Source organism: Zeugodacus cucurbitae, chromosome 2 (genome assembly GCF_028554725.1).
Source record: "Zeugodacus cucurbitae isolate PBARC_wt_2022May chromosome 2, idZeuCucr1.2, whole genome shotgun sequence".
NCBI classification, from domain to species: Eukaryota; Metazoa; Arthropoda; class Insecta; order Diptera; family Tephritidae; genus Zeugodacus; species Zeugodacus cucurbitae.
Window position 1 is genome coordinate 61,023,840 of NC_071667.1, and position 27,860 is coordinate 61,051,699.

Consider the following 27,860-nt stretch of genomic DNA (forward strand, 5'->3'; position numbering starts at 1 on the left):
GAGTTTCACATTGCTGTTTAATTTTTGTGGTTTTTGTTGCTTTTTTTGTATGATTTTCTTCTTCTTCTTCTTCTTCTGCTCATACATTTGACGCTTCTTTCTTGCTTGCTTTCTTTCGTTCGTTCGTTTGAAATGTTGCGCTCAAACTGTGACTCACATTGCAACGATACCCCAACAATATTGGCACTTTCAGGCAAATACATACATACACACACACACACACACCAACATACATAGATATGTGTATGTATGTTGTTGTAAGTTGTTGATATGAAGTTTTATTTTGTCTTCTTGTCGTAAATTGAAGATGTTCAAATTGTCGTTGTTGCAAGGGACATAGCTGTTAGTTTCATATAAAAATGTAGAAAAATTCCATATTGTTGTTGTTTTTTTCGCTTATTTGCAACAATGCATACATGCATATATATGTACGTATATATAGATGTATGCCTGCGCTTCCATTCGCGAAAAAGGCGCGAAAGCCGCAACGCGACTTTGAAAATGGTGAATTTATTGTTATTGTACTAAATCGCTAGGGATATTTTGCACTCTACGCCATTTGTGAGGAAGTTGCAGAGCAGCTGAACCAGGCAGGAAATGTGTGGCAAGAAATGTGTGACACAGGCAGTAAGAAGCGAATTTAAAGTTATGAGCTACTAGCATAAATATTTTGTTAACAAAATTAATTTATAAAAAATAAATATATTTACAAAAAAATATTTTTTATTTTTATTTTATTAATTTTTTTTATTTAAATTTTTTTTATTAAATAAAAATTTTTTTGTTTACAAAATATTATTAAAAAAAATTGTTGAAAAAAAAAATTTTTTTAGGAAAAATTATTAAAATTTATTTAGTTAAAAATACTTTATTTCGTTGAAAAAAATTTAATTAAAAAAATATTATATTAAATTTTTTTTAATTTAATTTTTTTGAAAAAAAATTATTTATTTAAAAAATATTATTAAAAAAATAGTTTAAAAATATCATTTTTTGTACTAGATATTAAAAATTAATCTCAGTCACGCTTTACGCTGACTCTTACACAACCAACAACAAAATCATAAAATTTCGCATAAAACTATGAGGCACAGCAACAAAGTAATATTAGAACTCTTTGGGGTTTCACGCCACCTGTGTTACATTTTACTACTCTTCGTTTTGTAAATACAGATTTGTATGTACATAGAACCTATCGGCTATAACCGGCTAAACGGTTGCAACGCCAATCACATGTACATAGAATATATTTCAGCATAAAATTCAACAGAATCGCATGAGAGTCATAAAGTTCTGAGAAGAAGTTGAGTAAGCGATTAGATCATAAATATTGAAGTAAAAGATTATGAGTAGGGATATAAATAGCTTTTTAAATTCAAATGAGGAGAAATATGAAAATAAAATGTTAGCGGAAGTTGTTTCAACTTTGTAATTGATAAAAAATAATGAATAATTTAAAAAGTATTTTTATGAACAAAAATCAACAAAATTAAGGGAGATAAATATAAGCATATTAATTATGTAAAATAAATGGCTTTATTTAACAGAAGCTATTGAAATTAATATAAAAAAATTTAATATTTTTAAAAATATTAAAAAGAAAAAAATATTAAAAAAATTTAATACTTTTAAAAATATATATCAATTTTTAAAGATTTAAAATATTTTTTTTTTATTAAAAAATTTTAAAACATTTTTTTTTATTAAAAAAATATATGCAAATTTACAATAAGAAATTAATTCGAACTTTTATAACAGAAAAATATTTTTAAAATTTATTTTTTGAAAAAAAAACTGGTTTTCTTATGAGATGCTTGTTATTTAATTTTATTCTGCAATACAATGTTGCTTTGACATGACAAATTACAAGCTCCGTTTCATTTGAAAACGACGCTTACAAACATCAATTGATTTGTTTATTCAATTTTAAGCAGATATGATTTCACTTTTCAGCTTATTTCCACAACAGGGGATTCCCATGTCACACGCTTACATCAAAAGTTAATTGATTTATTGCGAAAATCGTGTGGAGTTCTGTGGCAGAATGATTCATATCGTATGTATGCTCAGACTGATGTAATAATTATGAAAAATAAGTGCACAAATTTGAGAAAAACAAATTATTATATAAAGGGATTTTCAGCGAGTGCTGGGACAGCTATTAAATTTTTACTAGCTTTTTCTAAACAATAGAAAAGCATATTTACAATGAAGTTATGTGACTCATTATTTCAAATAAACTTATAATTTTTGCAAAATTAAATTTTTAAAAATATTCGAAGATATATTTTCGAAATTTTTTAAAAATTCTAACTAATGTTCGAATATAACAACTTATAACTTTTGGAAAATTAAATTTTTGAAAGAATTCGAAGATATAAATGAATATTTAAATTTCGAAAATTTCAAAAATTCGAACTAATGTTCGAATATAACTACTTATAACTTTTGAAAAATTAAATTTTTGAAAATATTCGAAGATATAATTTCGAAAATTTAAAAAAGCTCGAACTAATTTTCGAATATAACAACTTATAACTTTCGGTAAATTAAATTTTTTAAAATATTCGAAGATATAATTTCGAAAATTTAAAAAAATTCGATTTAATGTTCGAACACAAAAACTTATAAGTTTCGGAAAATTAAATTTTTGAACCAATTCGGAGGTATAAAGAAATATTCAAACTTCGAATATTTAAAAAAATTCGAGCGAATGTTCGAAATAAAGTTCGAAAATTATATAATTTTCCAATTTCTGCTTTAAACCAATTTGTTTAAAGCTTACAAAAAATAATTTAAAAAAATCCAAAATTTAAAATACTAATTTCGAAAATCTAATATAGCGTTCTATCATCTAATATTGCCGTTTGCCTAAACATTAAAAAAAAATGTTATGAATGTCAAAAATGCCAGAAATTGCAACGCAAAGCAGACGCCTTAGTAAAATGGTTATAAAATTTGATTATATTTTGCATAAAAATGGCAAGAAAGTGAAAAGATTAGACGAAACTAGTTAAATGGCAAAAGAAACGCACAATTTTAATGAGAGCTAACTGTGATGCGAGCTGGTCTTGGAGGCTGAACAACTGGTTGGAGACGTTGGTGTTGGAACGTCATAAATTTTTGGCAAAAAATAAAATAAAATTTTAATAAACATATGAATATATAGAAGTGTATATAGTATAACTATGTAAAAAATGTAGTATATAAGCGGCGGCAAGATCACTTAAAGTTGGTGAAGAGCAAAAATGAGAGCGACTGGTCGACGATTATTAGATAAACTATGAAATGCTGTTGCTGTTGATGATGCTTCAACATTGTTTATACATACATTTATATACAGATCTACATAATTAGATCTCTAAATAAATTGTTGCAGACTCATTTCTGAAATTATGCGTAACCAAATTTAACATATTTGCGCCGCCTCAACGCTGATTAATCGTTGAAATATTTTTTTTTTGCGAAATTTCTAAATTTATACGCATATTTCCGCTATTATTAACACGGCTAAAGAGGGAAAATAGCAGAATAAAATGTTATAATTAAACTGACAATGTGAATGTTGAAATGTCGAAAAATGCGCAACGTGGGCGTTAATACACACGACTGTATGTACAGTTGTATGTATGGCCGTTGAGAAGGCATCGCAACGCGCTTACCTACATGCATGCCTAGGTGGCGAAAAATTTTCCAACCAAACACACAGCCCACAGATGGGCGCGTGAAAAGTGCCGTGAAAAGGTTATATCTGCTATGTACATATATACGTACATATGTGTGTATGTGTCTACTATATACGGGTGCTATGACTTTGGTGGCTGGTGGGTTGTGGGTGCTCACCCTCAGCTCACAATTCATATCACTAACGGCTAACGTACTTTAATAACTGTATATTGTTTTTTTTTTTTTATATTTATATGAAAAATCACACTCACACCACAGTAAACAGTAAGGTAAATGCAAAATCACACACACACACACACACATATGGCACTGTGTGCTATAGAAATGTCTATTTGTATATATTATATATGTTGTTGTGTACCTACCATTTCTGCTGTTGATTGTCCTAAATCTCAGCACGAGCAGCGGTGATTCTCTCTTTACCCGCATTTTCATTTCACTTTTATGACTCACGCTCTTGCTGTCACGCTCGCACACACACGTTTACTCACTCACTTACGCTACACCGCGTTTGCTTCGGTGTGTGTATGTGTGTTCGTCGTTGTTGTTGTTATTATTGGCTGCTGCGACAGCGTAGTGAATCACAAAATCAAATCTATATGTAGCTGTAGGTTGTGTATAGACAAGTTGTGAGCGCTTCGTTGTTGGCTCTGCCCGCTCACACGCTGCTACGTTGCTACGTTGTCTGTATGTATTTACGTACGTAAATTAACACAGTGTTTTGCTTTGCTTATGTTGTTATCTGCTTGTGGTTGTTGTTGTTGCTTTTCTAATAAGTTTTCAAAATTATTTATACACTGCTGCTATTGTTGTTGTTGCTATTATTGTTTTGCTGTAACTATACAGTTTTGTGTTGTTGTTGTTGCTGCTATTGCTTTTACCAACGCGTTAGCCTATTAGATAATACATACACAGGTATGTGTGTATGTTTTCGTTTCACAGGCGCACTTTGGGCGACGAATATTAAAACTGATTAAGGTTCAAGTTTTGGTGAAGCAAGCAATCATAAAAAAACAACAACTCAATGAAAATTCGCGAGCGGTGTTTAGCACAAATTATTAAGCACTTGCACTGTGTTTTTTGTCAAAATCCACTTTTTTTGATTCTAATACGTTTTTTGGAAATATTCTAGTTTATAAGCTAATAACTTGGCTTACTGACGTTTTATTTTCAATAATTTTTTCGCAATTTTTAAATATTTTTTTCGAAAATTGTTCAATATTTTTTTCGAAAATTTTCAATATTTTTTCGAAATTTTTTCAATAATTTTGTCGAAATTTGTTTAATATGTTTTCGAAAATTTTTCAAATTACTTTTACTACTTTTTGCACTTTTCTACTATTTTTCAGCGCTCAAACTTTGTTGGCTTGAAACTTTGTGTTTTTTATTTTTAATTTTTTTTCTCTTTGCTTCGCGCTCTGCTCTCTGCAATTACACTTGCTGTGTCTTTCTTGGCCGAAATTCCAAGCTAATAACTTGGCTTACTGACGTTTAATTTAAGTATATACACATGTACATATATATTATTTATATATGTATAAATATGATTTTTGTTTTGCTGTGTCTAGTACTTTACACTATATAACTGTGTTTGAATGCAACAGGAGCGTGTGTTTATCTACAGCTTGTAGTTAGTTATATGAGCATGAGTTCATCACCAATTGTATTGCTCAAACACTTCATTTACTTATAGCGTATGTTTTCTAATTAATTTGTTTAAAAATTATTATTTTTTTTCTATATTCTTTACACGAAATGCGTGGTTGTTTGTTGTTGGTTAGTAGCAGTCGGTTGTTATTGGTGTTGTAGGTTGGTAGTTTTGTGTTGTGTAAAAGGCACTTGTTCGTTCCTTTTGCTCCGCATTTACATGTTATGTTAATTCGCTTAAATTCGTTGTAGTCGCGCTTACTATTTGTCACATATTTCTCTCGCACTCGTTTTTTGTTTAACCAATAAAATTTGTTGCTTTTGCTTATTTCTTTTTTTAATATTAATTTAGCTCTTCTTGTATGTAAGTTGACGGCTCACTCGCACTTTTTTTTGTGTAAAATTGGAAATTTATTTGCTTTTTTGCTTCTTTGATTATTTATTAGCTTATGTTTGTGCTCTTTTAATTATATTTTCCCGTTTCTCTGTCGAAGCACAAATTGACTTCCGTCGCATATACTATGTATGTATATAATTTCTTTCCGACACACACGTCCGCTCGTTTGCGATCTTCGAATTCGTATGAAAGCAAACCAGAAATCAACTTGTCCATTTAATCATCCAATCTCATGAATGCATGCATTCACCGCGCGGTGCCTATTGTGAATGGTTGTGTCAGTTAGTGGTGGAGTAGACAACTCACCAACTCACACAACAGTATGTGTGTGATTTTCACCACTCACTTCATCATAGTGACTAATAATTCCCGCTAGAGGTCGCATAGCGGAAATGTACATATGGATTGTACAGAAATGAAATTCCAACAAATTGTTCGATATTAATAACTAAGGATAATGTCAGAACATATGGAGGAAGCAGTAGAAAAGGTTTTCTGAATTGCTTAAAGATTTATGTTAGAACGAAATTATAGCCTGTTTATATAGAGAGCTTACCGGCCTTAACAAATGTGGTCGCATTCGTCTCAACTTTTATTGCTTGAAATATTGAATTCGAATATCAAAAATCGAATTGGTTCTTATTGGTGAATGGCTGTAGAACTGTTAGACACACCATTTTTCTGACAATTGTACAACCGTCTATGGTAGCATGAAACTAGCGTCTTAAATAATTCACCACATTGTTTATTGATCTACTTAAAACCGAGCAGTGACACTAACAATTAGATGTGTTGTAAGATATCTGAAAGTTGATGGCATTACGCCTCTTCTACTTTCCTAATGTTAAAGGTCAGGGTTTCATAATTGGGTACAACTGATAAAATATCTCATTTTGCGTCAAAGGCGTCCAAAGTGGAGATATTATCTAAAGACGGCATTGGACCAATCTCATATTCAATTGATGTTGTCGTAGTGTCATAAATTCATCAAATAATTTTGAAAAACGCTGCTTAATTGACAGTCCTTTGCCGGATAAAAATCCGTGTCCTTTCAGGTTACGTTGAACCGACTTTCGTGGGACTAGAATGGAAAATTAAGTCTAACTGAATTATGTGGTTGATATACAAATATTATATTGGCAAATATCTCCCTTCCGTTTTTTTCTCTTTATTCAATGTTTTATAAAAAGTGTTACAGTGATCGGATTTAGTTCAAATATGCACCGTTTCGTTCGATAATCTGTTTCCATCTAGACGGCAACTTCGTAATACCCCTATTGTAGAAGACCCCCTCCTTTTTTCGAAGAACATGGACAGCAACTTTTCACAAGCCACCACCAAGGGCGTTCGCCATGGACAGGAACAGGTGGTAATCACTTGGCGCTTTGTCCGGGCAATATGGTGGATGCGATAAAACCTCCCATCCGAGCTCCCGTAGCTTCTTACGAGTCATCAACGAAGTGTGTGGTCTGGCGTTGTCCTGGTGGAACACTATACCCTTCGTGTTGGCCAATTCTGGACTCTTCTGGTCGATCGCCTGCTTCAAGCGGTCCAGTTGTTCGCAGTGGATGGTAGAATTAAGCGTCTGGCCATATAGGAGCAGCTCATGGTGGATGATTCCCATCCAATCCCACCAAACACACAGCAAAACCTTACTGACCGTCAATTCCGGCTTGGCCACTGTTTTGACCGTTCACCGTCCTTTGACTACGACCATTTTCGCTTGATATTGTCGTATGTGATCCATTTTTCGTCGCCAGTCACCATCCGCTTCAAAAATGGGTCGAGTTCGTTCCGATTCAGGTCAGGTTTGGTAACTAACTCCCATCTCCTGAGCGATGTCACGAGATGCCACATGCCGGTCTAACTCGATGTTTTGCATGATTTGATCGGTATTCGTCGTCACAGGTCTTCCGCCGGCTGGCTTATCCATGGTGTCGTTTTCACCCGCTCTGAATCGTCGAAACCATTTCTCCTCAGTTCGAAGTAATAGAGTACCACCATCCCCCAAAACACCATTAATTTTACGGAACGTTTTTCTAGCGAATTTGCCTTTAACGAAGGAAAACTCTTATACAAAAGACGAAATTCAAAAGACAAAAAGGCGTAGATATTTGGCAACCTAATATTTCAAAATCCATATGACAGTGCGAAACCGTCTGATATTGTATATTGTTTGTAAAGTCTACGTAAATACCTAGTAATTCCATCCATTACCTTTAGTCTCGATAACTCCATTAATCTATTGCGTTGTCAGTAATCCAATATTAAATAAAACATTATTTATATCATAACATAAAATCTCCCAGAATTTGAGACTGTGGAGATTTTATAATGAAATTAGAGAATTCCTAGTTTTTTTATGCGCCTATGTTTTGGAACTCTTAAAGTAATATTTTAATAGATATTTCCGTTTCCTCATTTCTCTAACTTAAAGACACATTCAATACAAAAATAATTTATTTTATATTTTGTCCATTAATTAGTTTATTATTAAGTACAATTCTTATTAAAATTACATTCAGTTTACATTTGCATATGCGTGATAAAACCTAAACAAATTACTCATATCGACAGTTACAAAGGTCCAAGCGCATGTGGTGTGGGTATAACCCAACCACCAAAGGCGGCTTCTAACTCAGTAGCTATTTGAAAGCATAGCTTATCTCTATAGGGAGCGGCGACTACTTGAAAACCAATTGGCAAATCATCGCCATCACGCCCCATAGGAATGTGCGTTGTGGGAAAGCCAATCACGTTGAAGATCATAGTATAATCCACATTCCAAAGCGCCAAAAGCGAGGAATCGTGATGTAAAGCGGGCACTGGGAAGGTGGGGAAAAAGAAAACGCCATTGTTGCCGAGCATTCTCTAAAAAAAACAAAAACCTCATAAAAATTTAGCAAGTAATTATACAGGTATTTGAGGACTCACAGTAAATTGAACTTTCAACAGCTGAACTTCAGCTTTATATTTCAACATAGCTTCGGTACTCATACAGCCATTGAGCCGACGTAATGCATCGAAGTATAAAGCCTCGTTTGTGTAATCTGATTTGCCCGCAACTGCTTTACTTATTTCGGTAAGATGCTCGACTATTTTATTCGGGTTCCTAGTATTGATTAAATAAGGAAAACCCTTGAGCAATACTAGACTACTGATTGACATTTCAAGTGAGTCCTTGAAACAGCTCATAGACACGCGTTGAGTATGTGCGACGCGATTTTGTAAAAATTTCACAGCTGACATAATCGAAAGTTTTATATCTTTCACGGGTGAGTTATGTAAAAGACCGTTGAGACCATCAAAGCCCAATGCGTAAAAAACCTACAGGGATAGTGAGCTGTATAAAATATTAATTTCTTCGACTACATATGCCTACCTTTATGTCCTTGGTTTCCACTGGTGTTCGTAGATCCAATTTGTCAGCGTTTTTACCAGCCATGACCTCCATCAGTAAACTCAAATCACGGCCAAAACGTGTGATGGGACCCAACTGCAGATATTCAAGACAATCAGTATCCGTGCAGTCGGGAAAATGTCCTTGAATCGATGTGAGTCGACCAGTTGGTTTGTGACCGAAGACACCACAAAACAAACTTGGAAATCGTATCGAACCAGCTATATCGGAACCAACACCAAACAAGCTTGCACCGGAACCATTCAAAGCACCCTATTTTAAAAGAAAGAAAAGAATTTTAAAATAAAAATGTTCATAAAGAGTACAAGTAATCGTTTTTCAATAACATACTTCTCCACCGGACGAACCACCTGGTGTACGTCTATCGTCGTGTGGATTTAAACAACGCCTTTGCGTTCCCGGATTGGTTTCCATGCTGAAGCAATATTCCGGTGTTATGGTGACCAGCAATGGTATGCCACCAGCAGCCACCAAATTTTTCACCACCTCACCATTCTCACGGCAAATTATATGTGCGCGTTGTCGGCTACCAACACGGAATGGCATACCTGCAAAGTTGCATGTTACTTACTTTCAAGTCGTCGATTATTAGTTGTCAATAGAGTACTACCTTTGAGTCCACATGACTCTTTTACGGTGAAAGGCACACCTAATAGTTTGCGATGGTTAAAGAGTAACGGCAATTCTTCGGATGAAGCTTTAGCGATTAATTTATCAGCTCGATAGGCCTCTTGAAGCGCCTCATCGAAACGATCTTGCACCACGGCATGCACTTGCGGATTAACCTCTATGATGCGTTTAATGTAAGCTTTTACCAGATCCACAGATTTCAACTGGAAAATATGTACATATTTAACAATGAAAAAACATACTAGAAGCATTGTCTTTCTGGAAATAAAGATTCCAGAAGTGTGAAAATAGGTATTTTCAAGATTCTATTTTCTTTCAAGATGATTATTGCTACTTCTTCTCATTTGAAGTTCTTGTGCAGCTAACCTAGGTTTAATCTACTTGCAATTATCCCATTATAACCGTAGAAGTTTTTTTGGACCTGATTGAATCTCACATTCGCTAAATTTATAATTTATAAATTGATGAGGTCTTTAAATGATTAGATATGATTACAAGATGTAGTGAAATATTCATAATTCATAAAATATTTCCATAAAACTTTAAAACAGTGGGACTAACTTTTTAGCGCTTTAAACAGACGAACTGTAGAGGACCTTTCGACTGAACAATTCGACTGATAATTTCGTTGTAAAATTAATACAAAAATATTTCACTTAAAGTGCTTCCCTCATAATTCCTTCGAATGTAGTTATGCTACTTTGCATATGACCATAGACATGTAAATGATAATCACATTATTCTGGCAGCCTTGAAAAGAATGAAAAGATATGAAACAAAAAAAAAGAACATCGCCTTCACATGGAGTACAGTGACGTACGATGAAGTAAATAGCAGTAAAAGAAATGCAGCAAATATAAGAGACAAAATGGCAAAAACAAAAACCGTTAACTTTTGAGCGACAGAGAGAAATGGAACGTCTCTATTATATTTTTTGAGTGCATTTTCACGATTTTAATTAATTTTTCATAAAAGTTAAAATAAAGTATTTAAAAACGAATACCTGTAACTACTCAATATTTTTCTTTAGATAATAATATAAATTGTTGTTAAAGCTTTTCACCCATCTCACACGCGGTTTAAGGTATATTTCATTTTTCAACAGTTTTCAAGATTTGTATTTCCTGTACCATACCTTACGTTGCTGCAGCAACTCCAGTATTTCGCCCACCGAAAGTGTCAACAATCTGTTCCGTATCGGCGGAATCGTGGATGGACCTTTGCGCGGTTGAAAGAAGCGCCACAGCGGATAGGCTACCATATAAAGAAGCTTGAAAAGTAATTGTAGGAGACGTAGGAAAATCTCCATTTTCTCATAACAATAAAATTCACAAACAAATAACGAAACACCAAAATCGAAATATTAACTAATCTAAATGTTACAAAATTCAAGAAAAAAAAATTAAAAATCTCCGCGTTTATCACTTGCGCGCGGGAATGAGCGAAAACTACTGAACGCAAATCTTGCGCTCATATTTGCTTAAGTTGCACACGCTACAATAATGTCGACGGCATTAAGTTCAGCATCTCAAAAAGCCGGTCTTAATATGCACATTTAATAATGCGCATATTTGCTTGAGATCTCTTTTTTTACAAGTAATGCGTTGCTAGTGAGAGTTCTATGTTTCAACTCAATTTTATAAGCAAATATTTGTGTGTGCGTGTGTGTGAAATAATTATTTTAAATGAGGGAAAATACATTTAATAAATGCTTATTAATCAGGGGGGAGGGGGGCTTCTACTACAACCTGCTCCACACCTTAAAGTTAGCCAAATATCTGATAATTACGAAATACTTGAAAGGTCTCGAGCTAGTTTGGTACAAATTCTTCGGATGACAACTTTTAGGAACAGTTTGAAAATCACTAAGATCGTATTATTATCATAGTATGTGACTCTTAAGAAAATTATTGCGACATTTTTAGTGAAATCTCGTCAAGAAAGTTTTACGATTAAAATATTTTAGTATAGAGTTGCCACCGTAATCAACAAATGAAAATAAATGAACAATTTCAGATTTTCCAGGACATAAGCATCTACCTCACCCTTAATCTATAGAAAAACAATATCCGAAATTTGAGTTATTAGGAAAAGTTATATTACAAAGCATGTAGTCATTATGTTGCCATCTAATTTAGTATACCATATAAAGCTATTTTATAATTTATCAATATTTAAATACTAAATCAATATTTATCAATTATAAAAACTTATTTCAACTTTTAATTCATATAAAAACCTATAACTTCTAAGATCAAAACATATTCAACACACTCATTCCTCTAATTTCAACGGTTCGAGTTCATGTGGAGTGGGCACAACCCAACCACCGAACGCGGCCTCTAATTCAGCAGCAATTTGAAAGCATAGCTTATCCTTATATGGCGCGGCTATCACTTGAAAACCGACTGGTAAGCCTTTGTCATCATGCCCCATAGGTATATGAGTCGTCGGAAAGCCAAGCATATTGAAGATCATACAATAATCCACATTACCAAGCACCAGTATCGAAGTGTTATGATGAATTGCAGGTACAGGAAATGTGGGGAAGAAGAGCACGCCATTATTGCCGAGCATTTTCTAAAGAAAAATAAAAGAATTAGTAATTAGAATAAATAATTACATAATAATTTAGCAGACTTACAGCAAACTTCGACTTCAGCAACTCAACTTCAGCTTTGTATTTCAATATATTTTCCGTTCGCATTGTGGCATTGAAGCGTCTTATGGACTCGAAGTACAAAGCATCTCTTGTGTACTCCGATTTGCCTAACAGTACTTTACCCATTTCCGATAAATATTCGCTTGTTTTATTAGGGTTTGAAGTGTTGATTAAGTAAGGAAAGTCTTCCAACAATACCAGACTGCCGAGCGAGATTTCGAGTGAGTTCTTGAAATCTCCCATGGAGGCTCGTTTTACATCACAACCACGACTCTTTAAGTACTTTAAAGCGGTCAAAATGGAAAGCTTAATTTCTGGTTCGGGCGAAGTATGCAGAAAACCATTGAGTCCATCAAAGCCAAGTGCATAGAAAATCTGTGCGGGAATTTGTTATCAATTTACTTTTTTTATTAGAGGAGATTATGATAATATATACCTTAATATCCTTCGTTTCCACCGGTGTTAGTAGATCTAGTTTTTCAGCGTTTTTGCCAGCCATAATTTGCATTAGTAAGCCCAAATCACGACCAAAACGTGTGATGGGACCCAACTGCAGATACTCACGGCAAACCTTGTCTTTCGAGTCTGGGAAATGTCCCTCAATTGAAGTAATGCCGCCTGTCGGTTTGTGACCGAAGACACCGTTGAATAAACTCGGAAAACGTATGGAGCCAGCAATATCGGAAGCCACACCGAACAAACTAGCGCCGGCACCATTCAAAGCACCCTGTATATAGAAAAATACAAATGTAAATAATGCTTGTTTTCACATATCCATTTCATACCTCTCCACCCGAAGAACCACCAGGCGTACGCCTACAGTCGTATGGGTTTAAGCAACGCTTTTGCGTTGCCGGATTTGTTTCCATGCTGAAGCAGTATTCCGGTGTTATGGAGACCAGCAGTGGTATGCCACCAGCAGACACCAAATTGTTGACCACTTCACCATTCTCGGCGCTTATCTGCTGACCACGTTGAAGACTACCAACACGATGTGGCATGCCTAAAAAGTTTTTAGTTTCGAGTTAATTTCTTTAATATATACTTCAATACCAGTTTCTTACCCTTCAATCCACAAGACTCCTTTACTGTAAATGGTATACCTAATAAGGTGTAGCGACTAAAAAGTGCGGGCAATTGTTCGTTGGTCGCTTTAGCAATGAGTCCATCAGCGCGTACGGCATCTTCTAGCGCGCTTTCAAAACGACCTTGCACCACTGCATTGACATGAGGATTTACCTCTTTGATGCGATCAATGTAAGCTTTTACTAGATCCACTGATTTCAACTGAAAGATCAGAGAAAAAGTCCTAAACATTTTATACAATATTCGAAAATATAAATGAAGATTTTAAAGTAGGACTGAGGCTGTTGATACAATCTTTAAATCCAGAAAACAATGAAACAGTTTAGAGTTCAGTCTTACGCAAAATATTGAAATATCATCTAGGTACAACTACTAGAAAACAATCCGACTAGACAGATAATCTAATTCTTGGAGAAGTTGTTCAATCAAAACTGAATTGTGTTATTGGATTCATACCTATAAAGGGTTGGTTTATGGCTGATGTATGTATCACCAAGATCTATGGATAATTTCTAAAGTTGATTTAGGAGAAGACATCTTCCACTTAGATTTCAGTTTTATAAGAATATTGAATTCACAAGTCAAGCATTAATGAAAGATCGAATCGAAACTTAGTACAAATAGTTTCTTATCTATCAGAAGTTCCACAAATTATCAAATATAATCATACCCTCAAGAGAATCATTTCATTTAAACTATTGTGATTTTATATCAACATTTTATATATAGACTTTGATGTAAATTTCTTGAATACCTTGCTATTTCAATAATAAAATTTATAGACAATTAACCTATAACTATAATGCTATATATGCTTCCTTGTAAAGAAAAGCGATAAAGCACAATGTGTTTGTAAAAATATTGCTTCGTCATACGTATATGTAAATAAAGGGTGTTATTTTAGACAAGTGGTTTTCAAGAAGAAATAAATGTTTATTATTTAATGTTATTGCCAAGAATTTAGCTTGATTCTAAAATAAGGATTTACCATTATGTTTTAAAAATGATTTCGAGCAAGTGACCGCCGCGGCTGCCTCGAATAAATGCTAAACGAGAGGCCCAATTTTCGAAAAAATTTTGCAGCAATTGGGGCCGTATATCAGGAATAAACGTTGTATACGTGTATAAATCAAGTAACAGCTGTCAAAAAGATCAATTCTGGAAAAAGATTTGCCTCGGTGAAAAGCACACGTCCAAAAAAACAACCCTATATATTTTATAAAGTAAATAATGATCTTAACGATTATTGTTTTTATTTAATTGCTTCAAATCGCATCTTCTATTTTTATATAATACTCTCGCAATATGATGCAGAGAGTAAATTGTTTTTTGTTACCTAAAACTTATTCAAATAGATATGGGGTTATATATGTATATCAAAATGTTCAAAGTAATGAAATGAATATATTTCTATTAAAAAAGCCAATGTGTTATATTAACGACACCGAAACATATTATATTATCTCAAATACAGCTTGACTGATTTATAACAAAGTTGGCTTTAAGGGTGGGTGGGTGTATTTCAGAGGCTAAAAGTATTTTCACAATTTTTTTTTTTAATACATATAATAGTACTTTATACAAATTTCGAAAACTCAGCTGTTGGCACCTTATCTCCCATGACGTTTCCAAAAAACTGGTCTTGCGGTGAACATCATAACTAATTTTTGGTTCATTCAAATTCAATAATCCAAAAACATTTCGATAGTAAGTTGATAAATCTAGTTAATGAACGAAGAACAAAGGAAAATATTGAAATTTGAATTTTTGACAGAATTTAAACAAAAAAATTCACTTTTTTGGTAAAATTTTCGGCATAAAATATTTTCGAAAAAAACATAGTTAAAATAAAAATATAAAAATTCTTTGTTCATTAAATATATAATGTTATTCTAAAGATGTGTGCAAAATTTGAACGAAATCGCTTCATAACTGTTTGAGTTATCGTGTCCACCGACTTGAAAATTTGAGTTTTGAGATAAATGCGTTTAAAGATTTACATTCATACTGACATGGCCTGATGAACGGAACTTCCAAAGGGGATATCTCTTAGAATATTACTCAGATTGATTTGATATTTTTGGATAATATTTTAAAGATATTGCACTATTTAATAAGACAATAAATATTTTTTTTCAAATTTTGAAACCCACTCCTTAAATATTGTTTGAAAAGGGTGAACTCGGCCTACTACTTTACAATAAGTTCGCTAGTAACCATAAAGGTATTTTTTAATATCGTTTGTAAAAGGATGACCTCAGCCTTCTACCTTACACTAGTTACAATGAAGGTATTGAAACCAACCTTTGTACAAATAGGGTGTCTTATTTTAGATATCTCATATCTAATATTTTTTTTAATTAGTTCATGTTATTATAGCTCCCTATACTGATCCGATAATAATGTGATAGAGTCGGTTGAGTAATTCCCATAGCCTCTTTATATCTAATATAATAATTTTCTATATCTCCTTACTTATTTCATTATGTTTTTTTATTATTTATAGTAATAGTAATTGCAATTGTTTATATAGATACTTAGTATTTAATTTTATGATCATATTAACATAATATCCATAAATTAGTTAAGGCAAAGTTAGAGTTACTGACCTCAACAGTCATAAAGCGTTAGTATTTTTCATTGCGGATGGACTTTACTTCATATTTGGCTACACTGTTCAAAAACGCACAAAAACTTGGGGAGGATCTAAAGCATCTGAGCTCGTAAAATATTATTATTTCCAAGTTTGGGACACAAATTACCAAGCTTAACCCCAACTTTGACGATACTTTGAAACTACCAAATGTTGACTACAAATAGTAAATGCGGATGTTTCAAGGAAGTATATTGACCATTAATCCGATTAACTTACAGCATCTACATGTTTTTTCAGTGCTAAACTTATACGGTCTTAGGTAATTTGAAACAGACGAAGGTAGGGAATTCTTTTACTAGTTTATTACATATCTCCATGTTAATAGTATAGTATTATGAGATATCTATCTGAGAGATTGACTAAACTCTTTGTAGCACTTATAAGCCTTTATTTTAAACAATCTTCGATATAAAAATATAATTTAATTTATAACTAGACTTCCTTAAAGATTACATTATCTGCCAATGGCCCCTTTTAATCACTCCGGTTGTGACGGCTATTTATTCGGCAAACCGTATACAGATTCTTTTCAAACTATAGTTAGATTTGAACTATATATGTATGTATTTGTCCCAAAAATGTTTTTATTTACCTTTCGTTGTCGCATCAATTTTATCACATCAACTAGCGGTAGTGTTACCAACTGGTTGCGAATTGGCGGTATCGCAGATGGACCTTTGCGCGGCAGTAGTATATTCAACAGCGGATAAATCACCAACGAGAGCAATTTTAATATGAATTGTATTAAACGCAGTAAGAATTCCATTTTTAATCACTTTTATTTATAAATAATGTCTCTATATGTATTGCCGTATTCTTAGATACTCAGTAACTCAAGCCAAATTCAACAAACACGAAATATAAAGCAACAAAAATATGCTAATGCGTGATGAAAATAAATTAAAAGAATTCAACACCAAAATTGTGAATTATTTTTAGTTCCGCGCGTTTTTGTACTTCTACGAGTGAATGAGCGAAGCCTACTGATCGCAACACCCCAATTGGAATTCACTTAAGGCGCTACGCTACAATAATATCATTGTGTGAGCTACTCAACAAGCGAGTAATTGATCAAAGTGCACGTATTAGGGTAGTCCATATGATATTTGGGAAAAATTATTTTTGAAGAAAATGTTAACATATTTTGTTGTTAGCATATTAATTAGTATAGAAACTTAGCATTCTAATTAACATAGCAGCTCATATTAGTCAGCCATATGTGACTCATGCCTTTTCGATACTTTTCTCTAATTCAAAGTCAAATTTTTGAAGTTGTAGAAAAGCTTGATGTACTAAGCCTCTGGAGCTTTTATGATACTTCTACGGGTACTTTCTTCAAAACAAAACCAAAAAAATAATAATAATAATGCAGATATGATTTTCTGCGCTTATAAACCCCCTCTGAAGTTTTTAGTTAAAAACGTTTTGGAAAAAAATGGACAACCCTAATACACATACAATTACAACGAAATGATAAGATTGTTGGCATAATAAAGTTAAGCTTTTAAAAAATATATAATGCAAAAGCAAAGCAAACCCAAATAAACTTCAAAGTTTTAATAAGAAATCATTGCGATGAACTTAGCAATAAGTGAGAGTCTTAATAGCACCGGCATTAGCTAAAGCGATTATGAACGAGTAGTAGGGTACACATTTTTATAGAATTTTTATTGTACAGCCGTTTGATAGCAAACCAAACTACAAAAATTGTATACGAGATTTGCTATACATAAATATATTAATTTAAAAATAGCTGTCTTTGATTTGCCAAACATTGGAGAGTGTCGAATCGAATAAAAAATTGTCATAAATGGTACGAAGTCCAGCAAAATTTAGGTATATTTGCAAGCAATTATACCAATTTGCTAAGATGACGACACCAGAATCTTTCAGATGACTCTATATGCTTTTCTCTATTTCTTTATTCGAACATACTGCATAATAATTAATAGTAAATCCATAAATTAAAATATATGGGTTAATCTGCTGAATTGTTAAAAATGCAGCGAGTTGATAAGATTGCCGGTATAATAAAGTTAAGATAATCGTTAAGGTCTGGAATAAAAATAAATATATTTTTGGGTTTCAAAATTTCAGAATTTCGAAAAAAAACAAGAAAAAACGTTAACTTCGGCTGTACCGAAGCTAATATACCCTTCACAGGTGCATTTCTTTTAGTAACTTTGTGTTTAAGTAAATCTAAAGACGTAAGAAAAAGTAAGTAAAAAAAAAGAAAACATTTTACTAATTCTTTTTAGCCGGGTTGTTTGCTAGAAACATTTAGGTTATATAGTTAACCGATATTATTATCTTAAGCAGTAATCCACGTCAAATTTCGTGAAGATACCATGTCAAATGCGAAATTTTTCTATACAAGCCATTGATTCCGATCGTTCAGTTTGTATGGCAGCTATATGCTATAGTGAACCGATCTGCACAATTTTTTCGAAGATTAAATTATTTCTATGAACAATAACTCACACCAAATTTCGTGAAGATATGTAGTAAAATGCGGAAGTTTTCCATACAAGCCCTTGATTCCGATCGTTCAGTTTATATGGCAGCTATATGATATAGTGGTCCGATATCGGCAGTTCCGACAAATGAGCAGCTGCTTGAAGAGAAAATAACATCTTCAAAATTTCAAAACGATATCTTAAAAACTGAAAGACTAGTTCGTATATATACAGACAGATCGACTCAGTTCAACATACTGATCATTTATATATATACTTTATAGGGCCTCCGACGCTTCCTTCTGGGTGTTACAAACTTCGTGACAAACTTAATATACCCTGTTCAGGGTATAATTATTGTCTTATTGAATAGGGAAATATCTTTAAAATATTATCCAAAAATATCAAATCAAAATCCGATCAATATAGAAGTTCCCTCCAACCGGCCACGTCAGTACGAATGTAAAACTTTAAACGCATTTATCTCAAAACTCAATTTTTCAATTCGGTGGACACGATATCTCAAAAAGTTGTGAAGCGATTTTGTTCAAAATTTGCACACATATTTTTTGACTCTGAAACCCAACTAACCCTAACCCTAACTAAGATGAATGAAAGCGTTATAACTTCCATTAATATAAAGATTTGTCCTACAAATTGTATGCCTTTAAGATCTATACACGAGATTTATAAAATTTGCCATCCGGGAAGTCACTTTTCGAAACAATGATTCTGCTACATAGTCTGTATTTAATATCATAGTTTTCGAATAACCCAAAACCCTCTTCAGATGTGGCAAACTGGTTAAAAAATGAGAAAAAGAAGATGTCAATTATTGATAAATTGATGTATATGGTGTACTCGGGTTTTGTTGCGAGTTGTTTGTGAAGTTCCTTAATTAGCAATGATACATACATAAAGTCAAATGGAAAGTCTTCCGATTTTCATTTATTCAATTGATCCATATGATTATTCGATATTTATCACAGAATGTTGACGATTGTTCCAACAAGAGTAGATGAGATATCACTGGAGATAATATTAATTTTATCTCGTTGCGAGAGAAAATAGAACAAATTCGAGACAAATAACCGTCCTAATATTCAAAAAACGGCACAACTAAAAGATAAGGGGAAATACATTTTATTTTGTTTCCAATTTCTAAATATTTATTTAATTAAATATCTAAATAATTACTACTAAAATTCATAAAAAGTCGACTAATTTGTTTGATTTTAGTTATATGTACAACCACTTAGAGTGAGCGTTCGAAGACTGTTTGGAAATCACATACGCAGTTTACTGAAATATTAAATAAACATTTCCACTTATAATATGATATACGTAAGTAAGTAAGTAAATATAAAAGCTTTTTCGTTAAACATTTAAAAGCACACCAAAAATGACTGCCAATTAGAACTCAAAAGCGAAAAGTAGAAAGAGTGAAAGAGCTTTAACCCAATCTAATTACATAAGCTCATAAAATACTAAGCTACTGTCTTATTGAGAAGCTTTATGAACTTTTAAACTAAAAATGAATTGAAAACTTTAAAAAGCTAATAACAAATCATGTTTTGATATCATGTTTTAGCGGTGGCACCCAACCGCCAAAAGCAGCTTCTAACTCGCCCGCAATCTGTAGGCATAGTTTATCTTGATATGGCGCCGCGACAACTTGAAAGCCAATCGGCAAACCCCGATGATCCAAACCCATGGGTACATGTGTGGCGGGGAAACCCAGTATGTTGAACATTAGCATCAGATCGACGCCCACCAAATTAAACGTGCTCGTGTGGAAGGCAAATGCGGAGGTGGGGAATGTGGGCAAGAAGAGCACACCATTGTCACCGAGCATTTTCTGCAAGTAAATTAAAATTAAAGAATCGAAACGGTTGCGTATTTTCGTGGACTTACCACTAACTCTGCTCGCACCACTTCTCTTTCGGCGTGAAATTCTTTCGCTTTCCCATCGGATATATAAGATTTCTTCATGCTCATCAATTCCATGAATATAGCATCACGATTGTGTGGAGAGCGTCCAAAAAGTGATAGAATTAGCTGCCAAAATAATGTTTCGATTTTTGGTTCAGCAAGATTTGTTATGCTCGGTATGCCTTTTAGTTCGGTGAGAGCGCGTAAACCGATTTCTCTGGCGTGTACAAACTTATCCAATTTAATCTGTATTAGTTAAAAGAACAAGGGAAATTGTAATTCTATGATTGCATATAAAATGAACTATATTTAGTAGAGCTTTAGAGAGTAACCAGAGAGCGAAACGTTAATTTATTCTATCTGATTTCAAAATGTCCAATATGGCAATATTGTGATGTGTGAGTGAGAGAGAACAATCGACCAAGTGTACAAAAAAAAAATCGAAATTCATCTGCAGGCTCTTCAAAGTTGTTAGCAGTTTTACCTCAGAGAGTACTTTCAGTTTTAAGAGACGTTTTTTATATTCTTACTTTGTATAATAAGAGATAGTGAGCTCAATTAGTAAGTTTCAGAAATAGTACGGAATAGTACGGATCAATTAAGATCTGATCTAGTGAGTTTGTCTCAGAAGCCTTAAACGGGCACTTAAGACTACAAAACTAAGCTACATTAGATAATTCAGAGCACCATTCTACACTTTTGAACACATTCTTCCAGTAAACCACGTCGATTACAGCTTTAAGTTTATAATCAGTCTTAGGACTTGTTCGAGTAGACAGCCCAGAACCTCACAGATTGAAGTGATTTTAGATATACTTTATATGGAGCTTTTTGGCCCTTCATTTAGAAGCAAAATTTGTAAATTTTGTTGGCCTCTCTGATAGTCGGCAGTTGCCTTCATTAAAGAAAGAACGGGGTACTTCATTCAACTGATATAAAATCTACTTATTCCAACTGTAACTCTCTAAAAATTTCTGAGTCACAGATAACTTATGAAAATTTAACTCCTTACGTGCTCTGTGGTAACTCCACACTTTTCGAAATATTTCGCCGCTCTGATTATGGCCACTTGTATAGCGTGATCAGTTGGCTGATGCAGTAATGCTGCCAAACCGTCAAAACTGTGGGCGTAATAGATCTGTTAAGAAAAACATTATTCTTTTAAAATTTTCAAAGAAATTCTTTATTCACTGCTCATACCTTTATGTTCTTCAATGGCACTGGTTCGTCAAATCGCAATTTCTTCACATCTTCACCAGCCATTACTTGCAGTAGTATGGGTAAATCTCTTGCGAAACGGGTTATCGGTCCAGAGGCTAGAAACTGTGCGAAATTCGGATCATCGCTGTATGGAAAGCTACCCTTAACTGAAAGAAAACCACCAGTTGGTTTGTGGCCATACACACCGCAAAACATTGACGGCAAACGAATTGAGCCACCAATATCCGAACCAAAGCCGAAGAGCGAAGCGCCTGCGCCATTTAAAGCACCCTGCAGAGAATAGAAGTATTCAATATTTGAAAGTGAGCAAAAAACTAGCAGTTAAATCATTCACCTCTCCACCAGATGAGCCGCCAGACACTCTATTGAGATCATATGGATTGCGACATTTCCCATTCATTATGGTGTTCGTTTCGTAGCTCATGCAAAGCTCGGGATTTGCCGAGACCAAAAGCGGTATACAACCGGCTGATCGAAGGCGCTCAACAATTTCATTATCACGTTCACATTTCACATTCATGCGGTGAATGTTGCCGACCACAAACGATAGGCCTTTGAATAGGGAGATAAATAAAGATATTGTTAGTCTTGAACAGTGGAAGACGCTGCACTTAATTTTCAAAATTCGTTCAGACTGTTCAACAATTATTTTAATATAATATTTTTTATGAAAACTTTAAATGAAGCTTTTGATAATAAAAAAAGTTTATGAAACATTAAAGCTGACCTCAAATGTCACCTTCAAAATAAGGAACTGTCTGACTTTATAGCTTCTAATTTATTATATTCGGTCGGTATAAAAGTATATAATTACTTATGACATTTACTCACCTTTAACGCCGGCCGATTCCTTCACCGTAAATGGTATACCCAACAAGGGATATCGTCTGAAGAGGGCAATCAACTGCTCGTCATTTGTCTTGGCGATTAAGCTATCCGCATGTTGTGCTTCCTTGATCGCTTGTTCGAAGCGGTGATCAAGTACTGCATTCAAGCTTTCATTTACTGCCTGTATGCGTGTGATGTACGCTTGCACCAGTTGCTCCGAAGTGATCTTGAAAGTATTTTATTCTTAATTTTGCCATTTTGATGTAAATTAAAAATCAATTATACCTTCCTTTGACGCAGCTCCACTACTAATTCGCCCACAGATTTTAACAGCAGTGCATCTTGTATTGGTGGATAAGTAGGCGGTTTGCGCGGCAAAAACCAATTAACGAGCGTGTTGACAATGAAGCAAATTATATTGCCAACGACAAAGAGTGTGCGCACAATGAAAACCATTTTACTGAATTCGGGTTGTAAATGTACACTACTGAGAAATCGACATAAATATCGAAATAAATATATATTGCATATCAAGGTCGTTCTTTTCAGATATATAGGAAATATATTAATATAATACGAAGGATAATTAATATTTTTTAGTTCCTAAAGCTTTTAAAAGTATTTAATGTTTGAGGATTTCGGGCATAAGGCTACCATGTCTGCATCTCATGAATTTTGCACCACTTTTTCCAGCAAAGCCAACCATATCTCGCTAATAACGCTTCGAATGCTGGCTATGAAATGTCAGACATAGCTGGTCGTTAAGCATAGAGAGCTGACGTTAGAGGCATCCAGAGAAATATTATTTATGAAGCACTAAATAAGTCAATATCACCAATGACATCGAAATAATTACTAAGAACACGTCGTCTGGTGCCCTGATCGGTCAAATCAATAAATATATTTTCTCTTGTTTAAGTATTGATTAAAATCTTTGGGTCGACGCTGAAAATTAAAAAAAAGCATGGAAGGGAGACCTGAAAAATATTTTTAAGTATTGGCTATTGGGAGGTCCAGCCAGTCTAATACTATCGAATGACATGTGGATATAAAGGGTTTTTCAATAAGAGAATACTTTATTCCTGTGAAAGTACATTCGATGCTATTATGTATGGAACTCGATTTATTTTGCATGGACCGAGAAGGCCAGTTGACTGGGCCATTTCGTGAGATAACGCGTTCATCAAACTTGGTTTTCAATAAATCGATTGTGACATTCGCTGTGTGGCTTGATGGCCCCGTACCGTTGGAACCACATATCATCCAACTCCATATCATCTAAGCCTAAGTCCATATCACCCAATTCGGGCGAAAAATATTCGGTATCATTGTGCGTTCAGACAGGACGATTATGACGACCATAAATTAGACGTAGCGCTCTTTAAGTTGAGTCCTCCGCATTTCGGTAAAAATTTTAATAATTTCGAATCGTTGTTAGATCCTAGATATTTCAATATTGAAATGGCAAACCTTACTGAAGAGAAATATCAAAAGAGCGAGAAAAACATGCCGTCGTTTGCTGTCTCTATAGCGTCGCTTTTGAAAACCCCTTTATTACTATACTAACTATATTGGAGCTGGAACATAAAACTAAAGTATACTGAAGAACATATTTCAATAATGCCAACCGTATTTTCGACACCAAACTAAAGTATATCTATGAAAATATGCCCAATTAGTTATGTTAAAATATTTCACATAAAAATATATATTCACTTAGTTAAAATATCTAACATATCTAACATGTAAGGTGTGTTAAAACAAATAACGGGAATTTTTAAATTTCCAATTGTTAATTTTTTTAACTTTGTCACTTAGTTACAGCATTTTTAAATTTTTGGGTTAACGGTATAGTGGGATAGTGGTCCGATTTTAGAATTTTTTATTTGTTCATACCGACTAACGCATGAAAGGACGGAGAGACATTATATGGGAATCAATTCGTCATATCATCCTGATAAATTTAAAATACCGAACTCTGTAACTATTTAATCTAGTTTTAGATGTTATGAACAGCCGTCAGAAATGCTTAATTTTTTCATTGCAAAAATAAATAATAAATATTTAAAAATTATGAAAATTGCTCCAATGGACTACGATTAAATCGAGACAACGAGTAGTGATGTTGTATATAGAAGACAAAACTGTCAAAGAAATCGCTGAATTAGAACGAAATAAGTAAATCGACTGTCCACGACATTATTGAGAGATTAGACTGGAAAATAAGAGTCGAGAAGGGCAAGGCATTACTGTAAATGAGCGAGAACAGTGATCGGTGCTATGGTTAGTCTAGATTCGTTCAAAAGTGCAAAAGAACTTATAAAATATATCCTTATCTAGTCGCATTGGGAAGGGTGTATGCTTAAATACTGTTCGCATACTTTGCATAAATATAATATACATACATAAGTACAATCAAAGAGTACACAGGAAAAAGTCATTTATAAGCCCTAAAAACAAAAACTATGGAGTATGATTTGCTTAGTGAAAACACCAGATTTTTAGAATGGATTCAGGGGTATAAGTAAATAAAACACTTCCTTTTTGTATTTTACATTCCTTTTAGGTTTTACTCACCCATAAAAGTCAATTTAATTTGCACATATCGGATAGACAAATATTTATGTGGCATAAGCCAAAGACTCAATTTACTCCGAAAAATCTTAAAGCGATCCCACCATGGTTTGGGGATGTATGTATAGTGTAAGAGTAGGTAATTTACATTTTATCAATCATAGAATGAATAATATTATCTGTCTTAATATTTTAAAGCAAAATATTAAGCAGACTGCTGAGGAATTGGGAATTGCCAGGAATTTGGCATTCCACCAGGGCATTGATTGCCTAATCAAAGTTTTGGTTGATTCACATCTGCTCAAAACTACTTGCAACACCTGCACAGAGCCCCGACCACAATTTAATTGTATATCTCCGGGAAGACTTCGCCAGGAGAGTCTACACAACCAAATGTAATAACATATTAGCCAAAAGAGTTTTTGCTATAAATCTAGAACCCCATATATCGGAGGTGTGACAAAACTTTGTTAGATCATTCCGATAGGGTTTGCAAGATGTTTTGGCAAACAAAGGATTTGCAACTTAATGTTAATTAATTGGTTTTTATGGATTTATGGATTTAAACGTTGACCGATTATCCTTTGAACACAAAAAATTTACTGTTTTGTTAATTTTTACAGTTAGATAAAACCTTGAACTACGTTTAACTGCAAAAAAATATTAGATATAGTTGAGTTCTATGTAGTTATATGGCACAATTACAGTACAATTACTTCCATAAAATGGTGTCCGATTATACGATGGATATTCGGTCTGAAAATTTCTGTATAGCTTTGTTATTTTGAAGTGTAAGGCCAGCGTATTAATAGATCTTGTAGTGATAGTCAGTTGAATAACCAAATATGTCATTAGCAGCAGAGTCCATATCGTTCAACAAAAAACTGCGAATACTCTTGTACACTTTGAAATAATACATTTATGTAAATGCTTCTTCTTTCTTTACATAATTTGTTCAAGATTCTGGACACGCGAGAACATTTTGATGTACGTTTCTCAGAGTATATCAGTAAGTATTCCGTTGTTATTTTATAACTTTAAACTCTTCTTCAGTTCCATCATATTATAGTTCTTACGGCGAATTTCAAAGGCCTGTTTTTTTTTTTTTGGGTAAATCTCAGTTAGTGGTCAGAAATTATGCGACGACCCTTTGAAGTTGAAACATACATTTGGTGTCTGGATAGATTTAGGCTGTTACGTTGTCCAGCCACTGCTGTACAAAAATCTAGTCTATATTTCCTACCAATTTCCAAGAAACGGTTCGTTCCTCTGCAGATAAATGCAAATATTTTCTGAAATTTTCATAAAAATTGTTGAAACCACCGAAATCGGTTTAAAAATCGTAGATCTAGTTATTTTTGAATTGAACTAATAATCTGTGTCACTATGTAAGACTAGATAAGGATCATAAACCTCAAAAATCTGTATTTTTTTCCAACGGTGCAATGCGTGACTTGCGAAAAAACTAATTTACTTCACACTTTTTAAATTCCGATAATACGTAGTACTTAATATTCAGTTGCACTCGAACTAAGCCCTTGTTACTTGCTAAATACTAAATATTTTATGTTTCAATCATGAGCGCATGCTTCGCTTAATGCCTAATGATTCGTTCCGCCAATGATTTAAGTTTTATATTATTTTGGTGATTAAATAATTACTTTATATTTTACGGCAAGTGATTAAACCGTATTTTTTTTTATAAGAAAATACGAGGTGTGTTCAAAAACTAACGATAATTTTTGGAAAAAAAATTATTCATTTTACATTAATGCTGTCGCCTTTAAAATACTATCCACTTATGCCAGCGCTACTTTCAATTGTCGAAACTCTTCTCAAACTCGAACACGATCCAAACTCGTGAAATTTTAAAATTCCCGTTATTTTTTGAACATACAACTTATATCCAGTTAATAATCTATTTCTTTCTTAACTAGCTATACTATTAAAACCTCATATAGCGCTATATGTCGATAGGTATATATCTGTATACATATACCAATTTAAATATTTTTTTTTTATATATATTTTCACTCTTTTTGAATCGTTTGCAAAATCGCATTTCATTTCATACAAGCCTTTTTTTTTAATTTTACCGTATTTTATTCAACCACACTCTTGTGAGATTTTTAAACCGAAAATCCTCGTTTTGTCTCACTATGTCCGACCGCTTTCAAAACGTTTAGTGTATGTTCGCCCGTGCCGTTGTTGTTCTCACCTTCAATACGCGTCCACTACTGAGGTGCAATCGATTAAGCTTAGCCGCACTAGCGCCAACACAACTATTTAATCGAACAGATATGCCCGCATATAGAATATCCGCACTTACCCCATGTACATATGTACATATTTACTCGGATTTAAGTACATGTACTTATAAATTTCGTATGATTACGATTACGCACAGCCCAGCCAAGTGCACAGTTGTTGTTGTTGTTGTATGGCCTTTTGTTGTTTTGCTTGTTGCTTGCCATTTGCGTTCTGAGGCAAAGTTCAATTTTACTCACTCTTACCTTCAGTGTATGATTGTTTTCTAAGTAGCGGAATCATTTGCTTACAACAATTTGCAATCATTAATATTTGCCGCTATGCAGTTGTGCTATTACATATTAAATGTGTCTGTAAAATTGCACGACTACGCGCTTTAATGTTGTGATTTGATG

The 27,860-nt window shown here is 33.6% G+C and overlaps 4 protein-coding genes across 5 annotated transcripts in view; all 4 read right to left on the minus strand.

Annotated features, from left to right (window-relative positions):
• LOC105217214 (tyrosine-protein phosphatase vhp-1) overlaps positions 1–5,934 on the minus strand; it is a 49,551-nt gene extending 43,617 nt beyond the window's left edge. Inside the window, exon 1 of the mRNA XM_054229223.1 lies at positions 4,053–5,934. Within this exon, the coding sequence (XP_054085198.1) occupies positions 4,053–4,122 (70 nt within the window). The 5' untranslated portion in view covers positions 4,123–5,934. The remainder of the gene's footprint in view (positions 1–4,052) is intronic.
• Positions 5,935–8,173: 2,239 nt separating this feature from the next.
• LOC114803487 (fatty-acid amide hydrolase 2-B) lies at positions 8,174–11,128 on the minus strand. The gene is made up of 6 exons (XM_011192100.3): positions 10,918–11,128; positions 9,763–9,985; positions 9,483–9,700; positions 9,114–9,404; positions 8,666–9,058; positions 8,174–8,602 (listed from the first exon to the last, which is right to left on the minus strand). Exons 1-6 carry the CDS (start codon positions 11,089–11,091, stop codon positions 8,309–8,311), a joined length of 1,593 nt encoding a protein of 530 aa, XP_011190402.2. The 5' UTR covers positions 11,092–11,128; the 3' UTR covers positions 8,174–8,308.
• On the minus strand, positions 11,061–17,185 carry LOC105217205 (fatty-acid amide hydrolase 2-B). Its single transcript, XM_011192099.3, has 6 exons — positions 16,779–17,185; positions 13,509–13,731; positions 13,230–13,447; positions 12,881–13,171; positions 12,427–12,819; positions 11,061–12,362 (listed from the first exon to the last, which is right to left on the minus strand). The coding sequence occupies exons 1-6, from the start codon at positions 16,950–16,952 to the stop codon at positions 12,057–12,059; spliced, it is 1,605 nt and encodes a 534-aa protein (XP_011190401.2). The 5' UTR covers positions 16,953–17,185; the 3' UTR covers positions 11,061–12,056.
• A 2,577-nt stretch (positions 17,186–19,762) lies between these two features.
• Positions 19,763–27,538, minus strand: LOC105217204 (fatty-acid amide hydrolase 2). Of its 2 annotated transcripts, none has more exons than XM_054235337.1 (8): positions 27,416–27,538; positions 22,909–23,110; positions 22,627–22,849; positions 22,130–22,347; positions 21,775–22,065; positions 21,587–21,712; positions 20,557–20,820; positions 19,763–20,500 (listed from the first exon to the last, which is right to left on the minus strand). In XM_054235337.1, the coding sequence occupies exons 2-8, from the start codon at positions 23,077–23,079 to the stop codon at positions 20,210–20,212; spliced, it is 1,584 nt and encodes a 527-aa protein (XP_054091312.1). In that variant the 5' UTR covers positions 23,080–23,110; positions 27,416–27,538; the 3' UTR covers positions 19,763–20,209. The 2 variants fall into 2 exon arrangements, with proteins under 2 accessions (XP_054091312.1, XP_011190400.2); XM_011192098.3 differs by having other exon boundaries at positions 27,294–27,454.
• Positions 27,539–27,860: the final 322 nt, after the last annotated feature.

Coding starts and splice junctions, on each gene's coding strand:
- LOC105217205 (XM_011192099.3), bottom strand. CDS start 16,952: ATGGAATTCTTACTGCGTTTAATACAATTCATATTAAAATTGCTCTCG. Junction 13,732..16,778: donor AATTGATGCGACAACGAAAG/GTAAATAAAAAC, acceptor CTGATCTTTCAG/TTGAAATCAGTGGATCTAGT. Junction 13,172..13,229: donor GTGGTTCTTCGGGTGGAGAG/GTATGAAATGGA, acceptor TTCTATATACAG/GGTGCTTTGAATGGTGCCGG.
- LOC105217204 (XM_054235337.1), bottom strand. CDS start 23,079: ATGGTTTTCATTGTGCGCACACTCTTTGTCGTTGGCAATATAATTTGC. Junction 22,066..22,129: donor GCGGCTCATCTGGTGGAGAG/GTGAATGATTTA, acceptor TATTCTCTGCAG/GGTGCTTTAAATGGCGCAGG. Junction 20,821..21,586: donor GTGGAGTTACCACAGAGCAC/GTAAGGAGTTAA, acceptor TAACTAATACAG/ATTAAATTGGATAAGTTTGT.
- LOC114803487 (XM_011192100.3), bottom strand. CDS start 11,091: ATGGAGATTTTCCTACGTCTCCTACAATTACTTTTCAAGCTTCTTTAT. Junction 9,986..10,917: donor AGTTGCTGCAGCAACGTAAG/GTATGGTACAGG, acceptor CATATTTTCCAG/TTGAAATCTGTGGATCTGGT. Junction 8,603..8,665: donor TGTTGAAAGTTCAATTTACT/GTGAGTCCTCAA, acceptor TGTTTTTTTTAG/AGAATGCTCGGCAACAATGG.